The 21135-nt window shown below is 34.7% G+C and overlaps 1 protein-coding gene across 1 annotated transcript; it reads left to right on the top strand.

Moving 5' to 3' along the window:
* The first annotated feature begins 3668 nt into the window (after positions 1-3668).
* LOC110662423 (protein MIZU-KUSSEI 1) lies at positions 3669-5113 on the top strand. Its single transcript, XM_021821375.2, has one exon. The coding sequence runs from the start codon at positions 3924-3926 to the stop codon at positions 4809-4811; it is 888 nt and encodes a 295-aa protein (XP_021677067.1). The 5' UTR covers positions 3669-3923; the 3' UTR covers positions 4812-5113.
* The last annotated feature ends 16022 nt before the right edge of the window (positions 5114-21135 follow it).

The following is a 21135-nucleotide window of genomic DNA, read 5'->3' as shown; positions in this document are numbered from 1 at the left end:
TTTTATTCAAAATTAAAATTTTATTTTGGTATTTATAAGTTATTAGTTTGAGCAAATGTTTTACTATATTATTCTCATTAATTTTATAATTTCACTGTATATTGCTTTTGTATTTATTCTCATATTCACATTAAAAAAATTATTTTCCTACAATAATTTAAATAATTTATTTATATTAATTTTAATAAATTTGCAAGTTATTTTTTGTTAATTTTAATAAAATATTAGTTTATTTAATTTAAAGTTAAATTATATTGTAGTATGATTGAAATATATTTTGATAATAGGGTTAATAGGGTAAAAAATTTAACTTTTGTGACTTTTAAATTTATAATCAAAATTTTTTAATTTTGGATCAATTAATAGAATATTAAAAATTTAATTAAATTTTATTCAAAATTAAAATTTTATTTTGATATTTATAAGCTACGTGCTTATAAATTAGTTTGAGCAAATGTTTTACTATATTATTCTCATTTAATTTTATAATTTCACTATATATTGCTTTTGTATTTATTCTCATATTCACATTAAAAAAATTATTTTCCTAAAATAATTTAAATAATTTATTTATATTAATTTTAATAAATTTGCAACTTATTTTTTGTTAATTTTAATAAAATATTAGTTTAGTTAATTTAAAGTTAAATTATATTGTAGTATGATTGAAACATATTTTGATAATAGGGTTAATAGCGTTAAAAATTTAAACTTTTGTGACTTTTAAATTTATAATCAAAATTTTTTAATTTTGGATCAATTAATAGAATATTAAAAATTTAATTAAATTTTATTCAAAGTTGAAATTTCATTTTGGTATTTATAAGCTACAAGCATATAAATTAATTTGAGCAAATGTTTTACTATATTATTATCATTTAATTTTATAATTTTACTATATATTGCTTTTGTATTTATTCTCATATTTTCATTAAAAAAATTATTTTCCTACAATAATTTAAATAATTTATTTATATTAATTTTAATAAATTTGCAAGTTATTTTTTGTTAATTTTAATAAAATATTAGTTTATTTAATTTAAAGTTAAATTATATTGTAGTATGATTGAAATATATTTTGATAATAGGGTTAATAGGGTAAAAAATTTAAACTTTTGCGACTTTTAAATTTATAATCAAAATTTTTTAATTTTGGATCAATTAATAGAATATTAAAAATTTAATTAAATTTTATTCAAAATTAAAATTTTATTTTGGTATTTATAAGTTATTAGTTTGAGCAAATGTTTTACTATATTATTCTCATTAATTTTATAATTTCACTGTATATTGCTTTTGTATTTATTCTCATATTCACATTAAAAAAATTATTTTCCTACAATAATTTAAATAATTTATTTATATTAATTTTAATAAATTTGCAAGTTATTTTTTGTTAATTTTAATAAAATATTAGTTTATTTAATTTAAAGTTAAATTATATTGTAGTATGATTGAAATATATTTTGATAATAGGGTTAATAGGGTAAAAAATTTAAACTTTTGCGACTTTTAAATTTATAATCAAAATTTTTTAATTTTGGATCAATTAATAGAATATTAAAAATTTAATTAAATTTTATTCAAAATTGAAATTGCAATCGAAAGAGTGTGCTCTCTGCTGACGTAGTATGAATAGCACATGACACATCATGCAAAATTAAAAAAAAAAAAAAAAAAAAAAAAGAAAAAGAAAAAAGCCCCACTTCTCTCCTCTCTCTTTCCATCCAGAAAATGAAAGAGTGTCACCCTATTTGTAATCTTGCTGCTGGACATCCTGAGATACGTTAGAATCAATGGTTACAAAAGTAGATACAACAGTAGTTTCATTATCGAGTTTAAAGGATTGGGGGGACTGCTCTATTTTAATGCGCACCAGGGAAGGAAGTAGTTCTTTTGAAGTTTCAACAACTGCTGGATTTTTTGAAATAAATTTAGCTGAATGATCACCAATATAATCAGAACCTGTGCTTGAAAGAGTGTGTCCCCTCATTTGTGCCACTATATAATTTTTGACGGGAATATAAACAGGACAACCTACATCCTTGCAGTGCTTATTGTGTTGAATCAATATCCTGGTATGATGGTATCAAGGAAATGGGCATGGAGATGAATTGCATTTGTCCATATGTCTCAGCAACTTTTACACGGTAATGCAATTAACATTTGAATAATCCCCTGCAGGAGCTGTGCATTGGCAAGCATGACGCAAGAACAAGAAACACTTACGTTGACTTCTGGACTGTCTATCTCGATTTGCACTTTTAGATATACAAATGACACCATTTGAATTTTGAGTCTCCGAAGAGTTTCTAGGAGGAACATTTTTTATCAATAGTGGAACCTTTTGAAGCTAAATCATTTTGTTGAGCTTCATCTTGATTAGATATTCTCTTATGGAAATGCTGCTCATGTGACATGTTAGGAATATCAGCTCTGTCTTGCGAACGAGGATGCCATTGACCCTGCAATATTGTATCTGATGGTGTTCCAACAGGAAGGCAAATTAAAATCTCTTTGAGAATCTAAAACCAATTGTTGTGGATGCCACATCTGTTGCATTTCCTATGAATTGTGCGCCAACGATGAACACATGTCATGATGTCTAGATGAAAGAGAGAGACTTTAAGCACCATGAGAATAATCATCAACAGCATTCTGTTGGAATTGATTTTGCAACTCATACATTTGGAACTGCCAAGAGGTTTTGCGAGCGTAGAACTTCACTATATGATGCTCCACTCCAGGCTCATACTTCACCTAATTACCGTGATCGGATAGCTGAGACTGATCAAAAGATCATCAAACAGAGGTTGATGTTGCTTGTTTTGCTGCTTTTTAATGCACTGTTGCTGAACAAATTGCTGTTGTGGAAATTGATGAATTACTGTTGTTATTTAGATTGTAGGATGTTGTCTCTAGAAGGTAGTGGAGATTGAAAATTCATCTTTTCATAGTTGATCAACTGATTGACGTCTCTGGAAAGAGAGAAGAAAGGAAGAGAGTGGAAAAAGAGGGGAGAAGATGAGGTTTTTTTTTTTTTTTTTTTTTTTTATAACATGTTTAGAATAAAAAATGGCAACATACATGACATATTCCTCTTAATTTCAATTTTAATTTTAAGTAAAAATTTAATTAAGATTTTAAAATCCAGTTAATTAATTTAAAATTAAAAAATTTAGATTAAAACGTTAAAAGTCACGAAAATTTATATTTTTTGCGCCATTAATCTTTCATCACTGTTACAATAAAATATTAAATTATTATAATTTATTATTTAAAAAAATAATTTAAAATTTTTTATCAATAAGTGTATTTATAATATATATATTTTTTTATCAAATATGACAAATAACTTTTAGTTTTTCACAAATATTTTAATAAAATATATAACTTTTTAAAATTATAAATATCCTTAATAATTGCATTTATTATATCTTCTCCCTTTTATTTTCTGTTCACTTCAACAATCAAGAAAAGACGAAAATGAGTTCGAGATGAAAGCAACTGCTTAATTTGCTTTGATTCCTTTCTGGATCTTTCTTTCTTTCTTCCTATTTTCTATCTGTTTCTTTTGTCAGCAAATTCAACGTTGGAAGGTGTTAGTTTCATGGGTATAAGGTGTTTCTTTCTTTCTTTTTTTTTTTGGATTAATTATTTCCCAAATCGAATCAGATTATGAGATTTATAATTAAGGAGCGAGTAATCTCATGTTTTTGAGCTTGAAATTCAATGGACATTTCTGAATTAAGGCAATAGAATAAAAACAGAACTTCTGTTGAGAGTTGCAGTCAGCAAACATGTATTATTAGTGCGTTCTTACTTAGGACACAGGGGAAAGGGCGGCGGAGGAGGAGGAGGAGGAGGGCCCTGAGGCTCAATTTCAGACTGCCACCTAATACCGTAAGTCCACGTGTCATCTCATGACAAAAGGAGCAAAATCCCAACGGCTATGTCTCATTCCCGCCCTCTACTTAATATGTCCTACAGAATTCAACAGCATCGCATACCCAATCATCCTCCATTACTTATCCTCTCAATCGTCCATTCCCTTATCCCTCAAAGCCCTCCCAAGAAACTCAAAACCCATGACCAAGATCGACGTCCTCCGTCGATTCCTCCTCCCCTGCTTCTCTCCTTCCACTAACACCACCGCCAACAAGCTAACCACCAAGAAACGTCTCAGCACCTCCCTTCGCGATGATCTTCCTAACCCCAAAACCACCCAAGAATCCCACAATCAAGATCAAGACCACGACTCAGCATCCTCTGAATCAACCATCAACGCCAACAATACTTTGGCCCCTTCACGTCCCTCGAAAACCATGGTAGTCGGCACCATTTTTGGGAACCGTCGCGGCCATGTGTGGCTCTGCATTCAACACGACCGCCTCTCCATTAAACCTCTCCTCCTCCTTGAACTCTCCATGCCCACCAATCAACTCGTCAAAGAAATGCAATGCGGACTCGTCCGGATAGCGCTAGAGTGCGACCGATCCGACTTCAGTTCGTGCCCTCTTCGTTCGGTTCCGGTTTGGACCATGTACTGCAACGGGAAGAGAGTTGGGTTTGCTCTAAGGAGGAAGGCGAGCGATCAGAACCGTTTGATGTTGAAGACCATGCAATCAATGACGGTCGGGGCTGGTGTTATTCCATCCGGATTCGGATCAATGGGTTCAGAGGAGATCATGTATATGCGGGCTAATTATGAGCACGTAGTGGGTAATGCTGATTCGGAGTCGTTTCATTTGATTAACCCAGACGAGTGCCCTGGTCAAGAACTGAGTGTTTTCTTGATGAGGTCTGGGTAATTTATAAGCCTTGACGAGATTGTTTCTTCAAATTATAGTCTTGTTTACAGGCGACATGAAAACTAAGGGTCTTCGTGCTTGGAAATTCTTTATCAAGAATTTTGATAATTAGGTGATCCTGATAAAGAATCCGCATTTAATTATATTTGGTGCAAGATTCATGTCTAGCTAGCTGGTAATTGTAAAAATTTGTTTTTAGTTAGAAACTTAATTTGGGTTTTCCAAACGTAAAAGCTATTTGGCAGAATTCAATGCTTGAAAGTTCTGTATCTGCAAATTCTGAATGAATTGGAGATGCTTATTTTGACCGACCAGAAATCGATTTTCTTTTTGGTGTTCTGATGCATTAATATCGTCTTTGACTGTTCCAAGATTCTTCCACTATATTTTAATCGCTGGTTGGGATGCATCTGATTCGAGAATGATGCCTTTCTTTTTCTGGTTGAAACCAGCACCTGGGCGACACTGAACCTTATTATCGAACAAAGTTTTTTTTTTTTTTTTTTTTTTAAATAGCAAACTAGACGAAAAATGGCATATGTTCCTGTGCTGTGATGGTCCTGTTCAAAAGGAAATGGACGTAATATTTCGAAAACTGTAGACAAAGGTGCTTTAATGCAGCTTGTAGAACCTTTTTTCTGCCGCTGAATGGATGGTGAGAGCTTGAGAGCCTGAGCCTGAGCAACTCACAAGACATCAGATTCAAAGTTTAATGGCCTTTACTGTCATGGAGTTTCAGACTGACCATTCGGTCCTTTTCTTCTTTAAGTCATGGACCACTTCAATCACCAAATTATCGACGTACAATGTAGCAGCCAGGAAGCACTTGCTGCAACTACAACCCAAATCTGTACCATGCAAAAAGACTCAACTTATTTTAATTTATATAAAATTTTAAATGATTTTATTTTAATTTTTTCATAAAATTTAAGAGTTAATTTAACGATTTACTTGAAATTAATATGTTTAAATTGATTTGATTAATCTAAATTTTGATTTAAAATTAAATTAATAAAAAGGTTTTTTTTTCTTGATAAAAGTTAATATTCTGTCTCGAAACGAACAACAACTTTTCAAATTGACCAAAATTCTTTTTATGTGGTGATTTGATCTGATGAATGACTCAAAATGATTTATTTTATTAGAAATACTTTAAAACTTTTCAATCTATTTGTCGTTCTTTCATTATTTTACAATATTCGAATTATGGAATCAAATTACAAAATATTTTCTTTTGAAAAATTAAAGATTAATTGTTCTGTTTTGAGAAGTATTCAAGTCATAATTTTAAAGGAGTATATTTAAATAAGTTAGAAAAATATGTGAAAATTTGCTCAAATATCACCTTAGAAGTTGTGGATTTATTTATTTTAAAATTATTTTTTTTATAGTAAAAATAAAAAATAATTACTTTTTATTGTGTAGTCAACTGATATTGTATCTCTATTAAATAAAAAAAAAGAAAATAATATGATTAAATATAAAGTTTGAAACAATGCCTAGTTGTTAAAATTGGTTTTGATTCAAATTAGAATCACCCTCTTGCAATTCGGTTCAAATTTATATTTTTTGAAGAATTGTAAATTAGTGATTTTAAATTAGACTAAATCAATAATTTATAATCGAACCAAATTGACAATTAAAACAAAATTCTATAGACACTCCATTTACCTCTAATTCATTTATACAAATCTCAATTTCTTTATATAATTATTCTTTACATTCTTTAATTTTTAATATTCTCTCAAATTCTCTACAAAATTATTATGTGCACTCTATTTAATTCTTAATAGTATGTTAATTTTCTTATTTTATTATTTTATATGCTTATTAAAATTTTCAATACTCTCTCAATTATTCAATTATTATTTTATACCCTTAATAAACTTTCCAAACCCTCTATTTTATTTTTTATCTTTTACACTTTTTTTTAATCATAGCATTTTTTTTTAAAAGGCAAGTAGTAGAACTAGAAACTTTAATTTCTTTAAACTCTAGGACGATTCATAGACAACAAAATTAAATTCCAGCACTTTCTTTTTTTGTTTTAATTTTTTTAAGAAAAAATTTGTAACACCCCAAAATTTTAAATTTTATGAGCATTTTTGGTATTTTAATTTTATTTAAATTTTAGGAATTTTTTTGAGATTTTTCGGATTTTAAAAATCGGGTTCGATTTTCTGAAAATATAAACTTTGATGATTTTTAAAAATAAATTTAAAGACCACGTGGCAAAACTAAAAATATATTTGGAGTCTATGTATTTTTCTGAGTTTTCTGAAATTTTTTCGGAATTTTTGGACCTCGTTTTCGGTCCCGAGGCAGAGTAAAAATTTAAAATTTTGTATTCTGAATCGAACCGGCCGAATCGAACCGATCGAATCGGACCGAATCAACCGGACCGGATCGATCGACCGAATCGGCCTTGTCCTTCTTCCCTTTTTCTTCACCGTGCGCGTCGTGCCCTCTCCCGTTTCTCTCTCCTTTCTCTCTCCCCACCCCACCGCCAACTAGCCACCACCGCCCAGGTAGGCCGCAGCCTCCCCAAATGGCCGTCGCAGCCAAACGCGCGCAACGCCTCTGTGCGCGCGCCATTTCGACTTCCCCGGCCAAATCCGGCCGATCCGGCCACCAATTGGACTGGGTCTTGTGTCTAAAATCATCTACTCGGCGATAGCTTTCCATAGACACCAAGAACGCCGAAATCCATCGAGCGGTTTGTCCGATTTTTGCTCGGGAAGATTTTAGCCCATTTCGATTTTTGGGCTAGATTTCTCGAAAACCGTGAATCCCACGAGAAAACCGAGGCCACCAGCACGCTCCATTCGTCGAGAGCTTCGCAACGACATAAATTTCAAATTTTTCCGACACCGTTTTTCGGTGGGTCCCACGGAACTTCGCAGTGTTTTTCCGAGCATTTAATGAGCTTAGAAAATTCTGAAAAATTTATGTACTAACCCCCGTGTTATGGGCTTCGTGTAGGTATCCTCAATTCGCGGAAATTCGACGATTGACCGTTCGCAAATTTCGGGCCGCATGCACTGCTACGAAAAGTCTCCGAATTGACCGAGGTTTTGGCTAGCCCCATTGTCGATGTCCCGAGCGTTCTCAAGTCGAATCGGCAAAGGTAAACCCGAACCTTGCTTTTTCGTAAATTTCTAGTGCTTAAATAGGATTAAAAATCCATAAAATATTTGTGGTAGCTTAGAAAATTACGATTCTTTTTGCAATAGCTTAGTAATATTGCTAAGGACCGCGGGGCAAAGTTTTATAATTTTTAGAGCTTGTTTGGGCAGTTTTTGCAAAAATGATCAATAATAAGGACTAAATTGAAATTTTGCGTATTGTGATTGTTGACTGATTTGATGGGCCCAGGAGGGGCTGTGTGATATGATTGAACTGTGGATATATGGATTGTGAGTATATAAGTGTGTTTTGAACCCTTTTGCAGGTTGGGTAGGTCCTAGGTATAGGGAGACTCACTGATTTTCTGCACAACTTAGGACGTAATTGGTCTTTTTCTTTGTTTGTATTGAGTCGATTGTATTAAATAATTGTAATATAATTGTCGGTGAGCCGACAGCCTTTCTTCCTCCGCCTCAGTGACCATCGTCAAGTCTGTGAGTAAAATATTAATTTGAATTATAATTTCGATATTATTATATGTTCAGCATGCCCATGCATCACTTATATGCATATAATTATGTAGTTAAACTCTAGGCACGATTTATGTTGCATTGATAATCATAAAGTGCCATGAATGTTGTTGCGGTAATTTGGAGCAGCAGCGTGCGCGTTGGCGTGCGTGTGATGTGGTGTGGACGATGGATAGGACGGGTAGTCACGACTTGAGTTCTTCGCTGGGACCCGATCCTTCGAGGGGTAGTCACGGCTTGAGTTCTTCGCTAGGACCCTCGATTTGGTTATTAAGTGGAAGTCCGAAATGAGTTCTTCACCGCACCAGTTGGAATTAAGAGAGTCAGATAGGGATCAGCTCCCATATATTATGATTGATGCAACAGGGTGAGTGAGTACTCCAAAGTACATTATTGATGTTATGATGTGAAAATTTTTTTTATGTTGCAATTCACTCTACAGGGTGCATTAGTTCTAGATAGTTATAGAGATTATGGTTAAAATTGATATTTTACTCTCTGAACGCTCACTCCTGCTCAATATTTTTTCAAAGCAGAGGATTTTATTTTGGTTAACTTGCTTTTCTCCTCGCAGTCAATTATTACCGTTTGTATAAACTTCTTAAAACTTAGAATTTCCGCAAGTGATAGAAATGCTTATTTGATTTGGGTCTCAGAAACTAAATTATTATTTTGGGACTCAGAAATTTAATATGCTATGCATGTTTGATGGATTGGATGAGGGAGCTGAGCTCCCATTTATTATTATGTTGATGAGTATGTGGAGGGTGAGCTGAGCTCCCCAATTGACTATATATTGTGTTTACAGGTCGGGTGAGTCGAAAACTCCCCGTTGGTAAGTCCATTTTATGGCCGGACTCTGTCCGTTTGTTTTCTTGAAATTGGACCCAAATGGGCTTTAGAGTTGAGTTAATGAACAGTTAGGCTTACTACGGGCCTCGAGGGCTTTAGGCTGGCCCAGGTCCTAGTGCCGGTCCGGCCCATAGGTTGGGTCGTGACAAATGTGGTATCAGAGCTTAGGCTCCAGATTCATAGGGAATGTTGTCTAAAGTGTCGGGAAGAGTCTACTAGGAGTCACATGCGGAAAAATAGGGTCCACATTCGTCTTGCATTGTCGTCTTTGCTTCTAGTTTCTGCTCCATATATTGTGTATAAATATGAGTCTATAGAGCTGTGTAATGTGCAGTTTTGAATTTTGTGGGCTAATGCTGCTGAATTTCAGGAAAATGCGCAGAAGGTGAGAGCCGCCATCGCACTGTAACTGCATGTGCTGACGAGGTGTCAAGACAGATGAGGCGCCGCCCGAGGAGGCGGGGTAGGAGGCCTAGAGTCGCTCAAGTAGGAGCAGCCACCCCCAAGACAGATCACCCTTTATGGCACAGGGTCCCATGGACCCCATGGCAGCTACTCTAGCTGGTCTGCAGAGAACCATCGATATGATGGCGCAGTATATGGTCCACCCTCCACAGCAGCAGCAGTCCACCGCACCAAGAGGGGAACCTTACAAACAGATCATAAATTTTAAGAAGTTGGTGCCTGGTACTTATGATGTGTCAGACGATGCATATCGGTTTTGGATTCTGTGAGACAGCAGAAATGTAATTACAGATTGATCGATAAAAGACTGATATAGTGTATGCAGCATGTCATGGGGCCTATGCCTAGACAATGGATGAATGACTACGTGTTACCCCGGATGGAGGGTTTGACATGGGCTCAGTTTGTAGAACTTTTCATCAATCGGTTTGTGCCAGAAAGCTTCAGAGATCAGAAACAGTGGGCCTTTGAGGCCCTAAGACAGAATGGCAGGTCTGTAGATGAATATGCTCTGCACTTCGAATTGAGCAGATATGCCCCTACAAAGGTAGCTACGAAACTATGAAGGTGAAGAGGTTCCTAAAGGGGCTTGACAGAGGTATGCGAACCAGCCATGATGTCGGATCGGTCTTTTGATGTGGTGGTTGATCGAGCCGCAGATTGAGATTAGCTATCTTTGTGGATGACAAATGGAAGAGCAAAGAAAAACAGAGCAGAGGGTTCTTCAGGTGTTCCCCACATGGGTACTACGGATAGTGGTGGCCAAACTACTTACAGAGGAAGAAGCAGGAATAAGAGGAGTGGTTTTAGACACAAATCCCGAGGGTTCGCACTGTGGTACGGATCCAAAGAAGTGGTAACAGCTCAGTGGTACGCAGCTCGCTCGTTCAGATCCTCTTTGGCATCGTGTGCACAAAGTGTGGAAGAGGACATTCAGACCTTGTTTGATGGGGTCGAGTATGCTTGTGTGTGGCCAACTGTGTCACTTTGCTGCTGAATGCCCTGCTTTGATGAGCCACGGATGGGGTCACGTGGTTCTCATTGCAAATGTTCCTCGCCAGTTGTATCCGGGTACTTCCAACATGGCAGGCAGTCAGTTCAGTGGCCAACAGGGCCGAGGACAAGGGGGATGTGGATTTGGAGGCAGATCAAGAGGTAGAAGTCAGTATCAAGGGTTCTGCCACTCAGGGTAGGGGTCAAGCTTGGGTTTTCACCTTGACCCATCAGGATGCTCAGGCTTCAAATGCAGTTGTGGTAGGTATTCTTCTGGTCTGTTCTTATGAGGCTCGTGTTTTGATAGATCCGGGTGCTACGCACTCATTTGTCTCCCCTGTGTTTGCCATGAGGTTGGGTAGAAACCCTACAACTTTAGAATGCCTTTTGTCAGTAGCTACCCCACTTAGTGACAACATAGATGTAGATATGGTTTTTCCGGGTAGCCCAGTGGTAGTGGATGGAAAGATCCTCCCAGCAGACTTGGTTCCTCTACCAGTAATGGATTTTGATGTAATCCTGGGGATGGATTGGTTGTCAACTCACCATGCCACTTTAGACTGCAGGAACAAAAAGGTGTATTTCCACATACCTGGTGTGGAAGAGTTTAGCTTTGATGGTGACAAGAGCGTGGCTCCATATAATTTGGTGTCAGCAATTAGTGCCAGAAAAATGTTGAGGCGTGGATGCCAAGGGTATTTGGCATTGGTGAGAGATACATCTGTAGAAGGTGTCAGCATGGAAAATGTTCCTGTTGTCAGAGAATTTATGGATGTCTTCCTAGAGGAGCTTCCAGGGTTGCTACTAGAAAGGGGAATAGAGTTCTGCATTGATGTTGTTCCGGGTACAAACCCCATATCAATGCCACCTTACAGGATGGCCCCAGCAGAATTGAAAGAGTTAAAGGAGCAACTACAGGAGCTGCTGGACAAGGGTTTTATACGTCCGAGCACTTCACCTTGGGGCGCTCCTGTTCTATTTGTGAGAAAGAAGGATGGGTCATTGAGGTTGTGTATCGACTACAGACAGCTGAACAAGGTGACTGTGAAGAACAAGTATCCACTTCCTCGGATCGATGATTTGTTTGATCAGCTCCAAGGAGCTAGATTCTTTTCCAAGATAGACCTGCGATCAGGCTACCATCAGTTGAGAATCAGGAATGAGGATGTGTCCAAAACGGCTTTCAGGACAAGATATGGCCATTATGAGTTCTTGGTGATGTCTTTTGGACTCACTAATGCACCAGCAGCCTTCATGGACTTGATGAACAGGGTGTTCAAGCCATTTTTGGACCGTTTTGTCATCGTATTCATAGATGACATTCTGGTATACTCTTGGACCGAGGAAGAACACGTGTGGCACTTGAGGATGGTGTTGCAGACATTGAGGGAGCACCAGCTATATGCCAAATTTTCAAAATGTGAATTTTGGCTAGAAAGCATCTCATTCTTGGGACACGTGGTTTCTAGTGACGGCATTCAAGTGGATCCCAAGAAAATTGAAGCTGTAACTGATTGGCTTAGGCCTACAACAGTCACTGAGGTGCGAAGTTTTCTGGGTTTAGCTGGCTACTATAGGCGTTTTGTACAAGATTTCTCCAGGATAGCGGCTCCCCTAACTAAGTTAACCAGGAAGAATGTTCCATTCATTTGGACAGATGACTGTGAGGTGAGTTTCCAGAAGCTTAAGGAGTGTCTAACCACTGCCCCTGTGTTGACACTACCTGTGAGTGGTGAAGGATACACCGTGTATTGTGACGCCTCCAGAGTTGGCCTAGGGTGTGTCTTGATGCAGAATGGAAAGGTAGTGGCTTATGCTTCAAGGCAGCTGAAGAGGCATGAGCAGAACTACCCCACCCATGATTTGGAAATGGCGGCTGTAATCTTTGCACTAAAGATCTGGAGACACTATCTGTATGGTGAAGTGTGCGAGATATACACCGACCACAAGAGCTTGAAGTACATCTTCCAACAGAGGGATTTAAACTTGAGACAGAGGAGATGGATGGAGCTTCTGAAAGACTATGATTGCACCATCCAGTACCACCCTGGAAAGGCCAATGTTGTGGCAGATGCCTTGAGCAGAAAATCTTCCGCGCTTGGCGCACATTTCAGTAGAGAAGAGACCATTGATTCAGGAGGTACATGAGTTGATGGATCAAGGTTTAATCCTAGATCTTTCAGATGAGGGGGTATTGTTGGCTCACTTTTCAGTGAGGTCAGACTTGAGGGACAGAGTTAGAGTTTCCCAGCACAGAGACCAACAACTGATAAAGATTATAGAAAGAGTACAGCAAGGTGAAGGTGGTGAGTTTGGATTTGCCAATGATGGCGCCCTAGTGCATGGTTCGAGGATATGTGTGCCCGATGTAGACAATCTCAGAAATGAAATCATGCAAGAGGCACACTATACACTGTACAGTGTCCACCCAGGTTCCACCAAGATGTACCATGATGTGAAAGATAGCTATTGGTGGAATGGCATGAAGAGAGACATAGCAGACTTTGTGTCCAAGTGCTTGACTTGTCAGAAGGTGAAGTTTGAACACCAGAGACCGTCAGGGAAGCTGCAAGAGCTCCCTATCCCAGAATGGAAGTGGGAAATGATCACTATGGATTTTGTGACTGGGTTGCCTCGTACCACGCGAGGATATGATTCGATATGGGTAATTGTAGACCGCTTGACCAAATCAGCTCACTTCTTACCTGTAAAGACTACATACTCTGTGGCACAGTATGCCCGGCTCTACATTCGAGAAATAGTCAGATTGCATGGAGTTCCGGCTTCCATAATATCTGACAGAGGGCCCCAGTTCACTTCTCGGTTTTGGAGAAAGTTGCAGGAGGCACTTGGCACACAGTTGAACTTCAGTACGGCTTTCCACCCTCAGACAGACGGACAGTCCGAAAGGACAATCCAAACACTGGAAGACATGCTTCGCATGAGTGTCTTGGATTTTGGAGGTCAATGGGATGAGCAGCTAGCTTTGGTGGAGTTTGCCTACAACAACAGTTATCACTCCAGCATAGGGATGGCACCCTATGAGGCATTATATGGAAGAAAGTGTAGGTCTCCTCTGTGTTGGACAGAAATGGGGGAAGCGAAGGTGCATGATGTAGACCTAGTGCAGTACACTTCAGAGGTAGTTCCTTTAATCGAGCAGCGAGGGCGACTTTCAAGAGGCAGAAGAGTTATGTAGACCCCAGATGAAGGGATGTGGAGTTTGCAGTGGGCGACTATGTATTTCTGAAGGTTTCTCCAATGAAGGGAGTCATGAGATTTGGAAAGAAGGGCAAGTTGGCACCTCGGTATATTGGACCTTTTGAGGTTACGGATAGAGTTGGAGCAGTTGCCTACCGGTTGGAGCTACCACCCAACCTTTCTCACATTCATCCCGTGTTTCACATCTCCATGCTCAGGAAATACATTCCCGATCCTTCTCATGTACTGCAGCCGGATGTGATAGAGCTAAAGGAGAACTTGACATTTGAGGAGCAGCCTGTAGCCATAGTGGACTACCAAGTGAGACAGCTGGGATCAAAAAAGATCCCTATGGTTAAGGTTTTGTGGAGGAGTCAGTCAGTGGAAGAGTGCACCTGGGAGTCAGAACGGGACATGCATAGCAAGTACCCTTATCTGTTCAATGTATAATCATGTGCTTTATTCTGCCTTGTGTAAAAAATTCGAGGACGAATTTTCTGTAAGGGGGGAAGAATGTAACACCCCAAAATTTTAAATTTTATGAGCATTTTTGGTATTTTAATTTTATTTAAATTTTAGGAATTTTTTTGAGATTTTTCGGATTTTAAAAATCGGGTTCGATTTTCCGAAAATATAAACTTTGATGATTTTTAAAAATTAATTTAAAGACGACGTGGCAAAACTAAAAATATATTTGGAGTCTATGTATTTTTCTCGAGTTTTTAAAATTTTTCGAATTTTGGACCTCGTTTTGGTCCAGGCGATAAAAATTCAAAATTTTGTATTCTGAATCGAACCGGTCGAATCGAACCGGACCGGCTCGGACCGGTCGAATCGGACCTGACTTTTCCTTCTTCCCTTTTTCTTCCGTCGCGTCGTCCCTCTCCCTTTTCTCTCTCTTTCTCTCTCCTCCCCACCCGGTGCCAGGCCACCACCTTGACCCCAGTAGGCCGGCGCGCCGCCAGACCCTCCCGGTAGGCCGTGCGTCGCCCAGCTAGGAAAACGCAGCGCGCCCCTGGCGCTATTGGACTTCCCCGGCCAAATTCGGCCGATCCGGCCACCAATTGGACCGGGTCTTGTGTCTAAAATCATCTACTCGGCGAGAGCTTTCCATAGACACCAAGAACGCCGAAATCCATCGAGCGGTTTGTCCGATTTTTGCTCGGGAAGATTTTAGCCCATTTCGACTTTTGGGCTAGATTTCTCGAAAACCGTGAATTCCACGAGAAAACCGAGGCCACTAGCACGCTCCATTCGTCGAGAGCTTCGCAACGACATAAATTTCAAATTTTTTCGACACCGTTTTTCGGTGGGTCCCACGGAACTTCGCAGTGTTTTTCCGAGCATTTAATGAGCTTAGAAAATTCTAAAAAATTTATGTACTAACCCCCGTGTTATGGGCTTCGTGTAGGTATCCTCAATTCGCGGAAATTCGGCGATTGACCAAGATCGCAAATTTGGGCGAACGGACCAGTTCTGGAAAAGTCTCGAATTGGACCGAGGTTTTGGCTAGCCCCATTGTCGGACGTCGAGCGCATTCCTAAGTCGGAATCGGCAAAGGTAAACCCGAACCTTGCTTTTTCGTAAATTTCTAGTGCTTAAATAGGATTAAAAATCCATAAAATATTCGTGGTAGCTTAGAAAATTACGATTCTTTTTGCAATAGCTTAGTAATATTGCTAAGGACCGCGGGGCAAAGTTTTATAATTTTTAGAGCTTGTTTGGGCAGTTTTTGCAAAAATGATCAATAATAAGGACTAAATTGAAATTTTGCGTATTGTGATGGATGACTGATTTGATGGGCCCAGGAGGGGCTGTGTGATATGATTGAACTGTGGATATATGGATTGTGAGTATATAAGTGTGTTTTGAACCCTTTTGCAGGTTGGGTAGGTCCTAGGTATAGGGGAGACTCTGTCGGATTTTCGGCACAACTTAGGACGTAATTGATCTTTTTCTTTGTTTGTATTGAGTCAGATTGTATTAAATAATTGTAATATAATTGTCAGGTGAGCCGGGACAGCCTTCTTCCTCCGCCCAGCCGCCTCAGTGACCATCGTCAAGTCTGTGAGTAAAATATTAATTTGAATTGTAATTTCGATATTATTATATGTTCAGCATGCCCATGCATCACTTATATGCATATAATTATGTAGTTAAACTCTAGGCACGATTTATGTTGCATTGATAACTGTTAAAGTGCCATGAATGTTGTTGTGGTAATTTGGAGCAGTGTGCGTGCGTTGGCGTGCGTGTGATGTGGTGTGGACGATGGATAGGACGGGTAGTCACGACTTGAGTTCTTCGCTGGGACCCGATCCTTCGAGGGGTAGTCACGGCTTGAGTTCTTCGCTGGGACCCTCGATTTGGTTATTAAGTGGAAGTCCGAGCTGAGTTCTTCGCTGGCACCAGGTTGGAATTAAGAGAGCTGTATAGGGGATCAGCTCCCATATATTATGATTGATGCTACAGGGTGCGTGAGTGCTCCAAATTACCTTTTTGATGTTATGATGTGAAAATGTTGTTGATGTTGCATTTCACTCTCTGAGTGCATTAGTTCTAGATAGTTATAGAGATTATGGTTAAAATTGATATTTTACTCTCTGAGTCGACGCTCACTCTGTTCAATATTTTTAGACTCTGAGGAGGATTTTATTTTGGTTAACCTGCTTTTCTCCCTCGCAGGTCAATTATTACTGTTTGTATAAACTTGTTAAATCTTAGAATTTCCGCATGTGTTAGAAATGTTTATTTGATTTGGGTCTGTAAACTAAATTATTATTTTGGGACCTGTAAACTTAATATGCTATGCATGTTTGATGGATTGGATGAGGGAGCTGAGCTCCCATTTATTATTATGTTGATGAGTATGTGGAGGGTGAGCTGAGCTCCCCAATTGACTATATATTGTGTTTACAGGTCGGGTGAGTCGAAAACTCCCCGTTTGTTTTCTTGAAATTGGGCCCAAATGGGCCTTAGAGTTGAGTTAATGAACAGTTAGGCTTACTACGGGCCTCGGGGGCTTTAGGCTGGCCCAGGTCCTAGTGCCGGTCCGGCCCATAGGTTGGGTCGTGACAAAATTACTTTCATCTTTTCTTGTCTTTAAATTTTTATAATTAAATCCAAACCTTTTCTTATTAAATTTTCTCAAAAAAATAAATTAATTTCAATTTTTTCTTATTTTATTTTAATTAAAAGATTTCTAAAAAAATTAAAATATATTTACAAACATAACTTTATTCTAAATTAATAAATTTTTGCCTCCAATTTTTTTTTGTCCAAATCATTTTTCAAACTGTCATGAATTACCTTATTTCGAATCACCATCTTAATTATTTTAAATTGGGGTTCACATGAAAATCTAAACAGCTCGAAAATCATTCTTTAAACCATCCAATAATAGTTTAATTGAAGTTGATGATTTTCTTGAACCTAAATCGGCCTGAACAGTGGGCAGGCCTACACGTTTGTGTCAGCAGAAAGAAAATATCATGAATTGATCGTATCTGGACTACCAGATTCATTCAGCAGCTATTGAAAATAAGTTTATTCAGCTAATGAAATAGTATTTAATGCAATTAAAGGCCTTTTACCAAGCATAAAACTGTGCCACAAGTAACATTAATTTTCTTTGGTTGCCGAGAGACAGACATGCAGAGCCATGTGATGTAACTAGCTAGCTTACCAAGCTCTTGATTTCTATGAGTCTCTGATTGCCAATCCTTTGTTCATTAATTACATCAAACAGGTCTCTTGTTAATCATCCCTTGAAATCATTTAACTTCCCATTAATTCAGTTTTTTTTTTTTATCCCAAGTTAAAATTTGTTTAGTTCCTTCAAAAGTATAAGAAATTTAAAATAGAATAATAGGTAATTAACTTTATCTCAAGTAAAATATTTTAATTTGTCTAAATGGGAAATGTATAATACTAAGGTTCTATATTTTTTATTTAATTAATTTTATATTTATTTTATTTTATTAAATTTTATAATAAATTAAATTATAATCGATTTAAAAAAGTTATTAATTTAAATTAAAAATATTGATTGAAGTAAATATTTACTAAATTATAATTATTTTATTTTAATTTATTTTTAATTTTATGAATAATTTACATTGAAAATATTTTGTTTAGTAAATAAAAAAATTAATATACATATTAATATAACAAAATAGAAAATTAAAAGCATTTCTCATTTTATTTAAATAAAATAACCAATAAATTAAAAATTAATAATGAATTCATCAGCATTTTTTATTTAATTTTTCCACTGGTAGCCCAAATTAATTCTTTTGATGGCTTGAATGAGATCACATAACGTAGAGTCCACTTTAATCCCACACCTTATTCGTACAAAAGGTTTAGGGTCCAAACAATTTCTGTTACGAGCAATTTCTTCACTAAAATAATAATATACCCATTGTATTTATTTACATATATTAGTTTCTTTTTAGACGTACTCTGATTAATTTTTTTTAATAATTTTTGGATAATTTTTATATATACTATAATATTAGTATAATATATTTATTTTTGATAGTTAATTAAATATAGTCATATATTTCATTACTAATTAAAATTAATTTATATTTTTAAACTTTTTAAATATTTAATTTCTATATATATATTTTTTAAATTTATTCTATTTGAATCTATTATTTATATAGTTTAGGATTTTTAAATTGGATTTAATCATGAGTTTTTCATTAATTCATAATAATTATATAATGAATACTCTAAAATAGTCCATTTATTTTTTTGTCCTTCTTTTCTTTTTCATATCTTCCTCTCATTTTTATACGTTATCGTACTTATTATACATGCTCGTAATTTAATTTTTATGTATAATGTTTTGTTAATTTTTTTTATATATATAATATAATATTATTATAGTATTATAAATATTATATTTAATTGCTTAAATTAAAATATAAATTTAATGTTATTTTAATTAATTATATAAATAAAGTATTTATTAATTTAAGAATTATTGTAATTTTTATTGGATATATATTTTTTTATAAAAGTGATGTGTTACATATAGCAATAACTTAATTATAAACTTAAATGTAATAAAATAAAATATGATATAATAATAAAATTTAAAAATATAAATAAGTGAAGATGTTTAAAAAATAAAATAAATTAATAACTATACAGATAAATTATCTCTAAAAATTATTAGTAATGAATTTATATCAATATATATAACTTCTCATTGCTAAAATTATTAGTGACAACTCTAAATTTAACTTATTTATATTAATTTATGAAAATTAATAAAAAAATACAGATAAGTAATTCATTTAAAATTTTTAGTATCAAAGAGTTATGTAAATTTACCTTTTTTTTACTATCAATGTTACTTTATTTTTAAGATGCTAGAAAGATGTTTGGTTTATTTTATAAGTTAATCAATAGAAAATCATAAGTAAATTAGTATTTAATTTGAGTTATAAATTAAAAATTTTTTTTAAAATAAGTTAAAAGGTTACAAATGAGAATACTTTACCCATAATTTATTTATTTACTTTAAAACTACTTAAAAATATCAATATTATCCTCATGTTAATAATTATAAAACTTAATTACATATCATTTTTAGTAATTTTAATCAATTAAATTATTTTTAAGCACTTTTTAATCAAATATTTAAATTACTTAAAAATTATTTTTAAATAATTTTATTAAATAATTAATTATTTATTTTTAATTTGACTCATAAATTAAAAAAATATATTATTAAAAATAAATAACTAAATCAAACCCAATAAATGCCATATTTTTAATTTACTTAAAATGCTTTAAAATAGTAATGCTGTCTAGTTAAGGACAGAACCATTTTTTGTTTTGGGCTAGAAGGTGAGCAAATGGGGTTACTCATACTTTGGTTAGAGTGTCTCATTTATATGCTTGTTCTTTAATTTAGGAGACCCTTCTAGATAATTGTAATCTTCTTATTGCTCCTGAAGTTTTGGGCTAATAAACCTTGTTTTTTTCTTCTAAAAAAAAAGATTTATAGAAATTATAAATAAAATTAAAAATTAAATTTAAATATTATAATTATAAATTATAGATGATGATATTAGGATAGACTCTAAGAAGTAAATTAATAAAACTTTCTCTTAATGAAGGTATATTTTTACATATATTGGAAAAAAATATTAATTTTATTATTAACCAAATAAGGAGATATTTTTTTTTTTATAGTTACGTACCTAATTTTCTCAATAGCTTTTTTCTGTTAACTGTAAAAATTCTAATTTGTTAAGAAAGCTTTTTTTTTTCTTAATAATTTGAAATGAAAATATGTATATATTATCTACAAAATTGTTATTAACGCTATTTCTTAGAGGAATTTTTTCTAATTAATAAATTGTATTTTTTATTTATTAATTTCTTAATTACTTCTTATAAAATTTTATATTCAATTAAAGTTAAGTATAAGTAGAACTAAAATTTTAAATTCATATAAATATTAAAATTAATTTAAATAATAAAAATATAATTTTAATTAATTTAAACAATTAAAGACATTTTTGGCAAAGTTAGTATTCTCTTCTTTTTCACATTTATATATAGCTTATAAAAATTAAATCTCATATGATTATATGAGAAAGCGATATAAAAAATGTTAAATATATAATATCTCATTTATTAAATTGTTCATTGTTGAAAATTTGGAGTTTTGGGTGTATTTTTAGATTGATGATCAAGAATTCTTAATTCCTCTAGTCTAGTATATTCGTGATCCATGTGAGCTTTAAAATAATGATTTCTCATAAAACCTAATCAGTCTCTCCAAACTTTCTTCAATTTAATTGAACTTTTACATATATAGTTGCGTAGCATTTTTTATATACCAATCAAAGGCTAGATTAGTAAGATATATCCCTGTTCGGCAGCACTAACTGTCACACCTTACCCCTCTGTAAGACATAACATGATTCCGTAGAATACTTAATGAAGTAACAAACTCCACCTATCGATAACTTATTAAGTATCCTACAAGGGATTTTAAAACCATTTTCTTACATTTTGGAAGTGGCGAACATTTTAGTAAGAATTAAAATCATTTATTCGAAGCTTTAAAACTAGTATAAATTTTTGTCCATTTTTATTTTTTCGTAAATTTTAGAAAAATTTCGACAGAA

This window comes from Hevea brasiliensis, chromosome 5 (assembly GCF_030052815.1).
Source record: "Hevea brasiliensis isolate MT/VB/25A 57/8 chromosome 5, ASM3005281v1, whole genome shotgun sequence".
NCBI lineage: Eukaryota > Viridiplantae > Streptophyta > Magnoliopsida > Malpighiales > Euphorbiaceae > Hevea > Hevea brasiliensis.
This window is presented reverse-complemented; position numbering and strand designations above follow the sequence as displayed.

Bases quoted from the DNA above. Each gene is read 5' to 3' on its own strand.
- LOC110662423 (XM_021821375.2), top strand. From the start codon at position 3,924: ATGACAAAAGGAGCAAAATCCCAACGGCTATGTCTCATTCCCGCCCTC.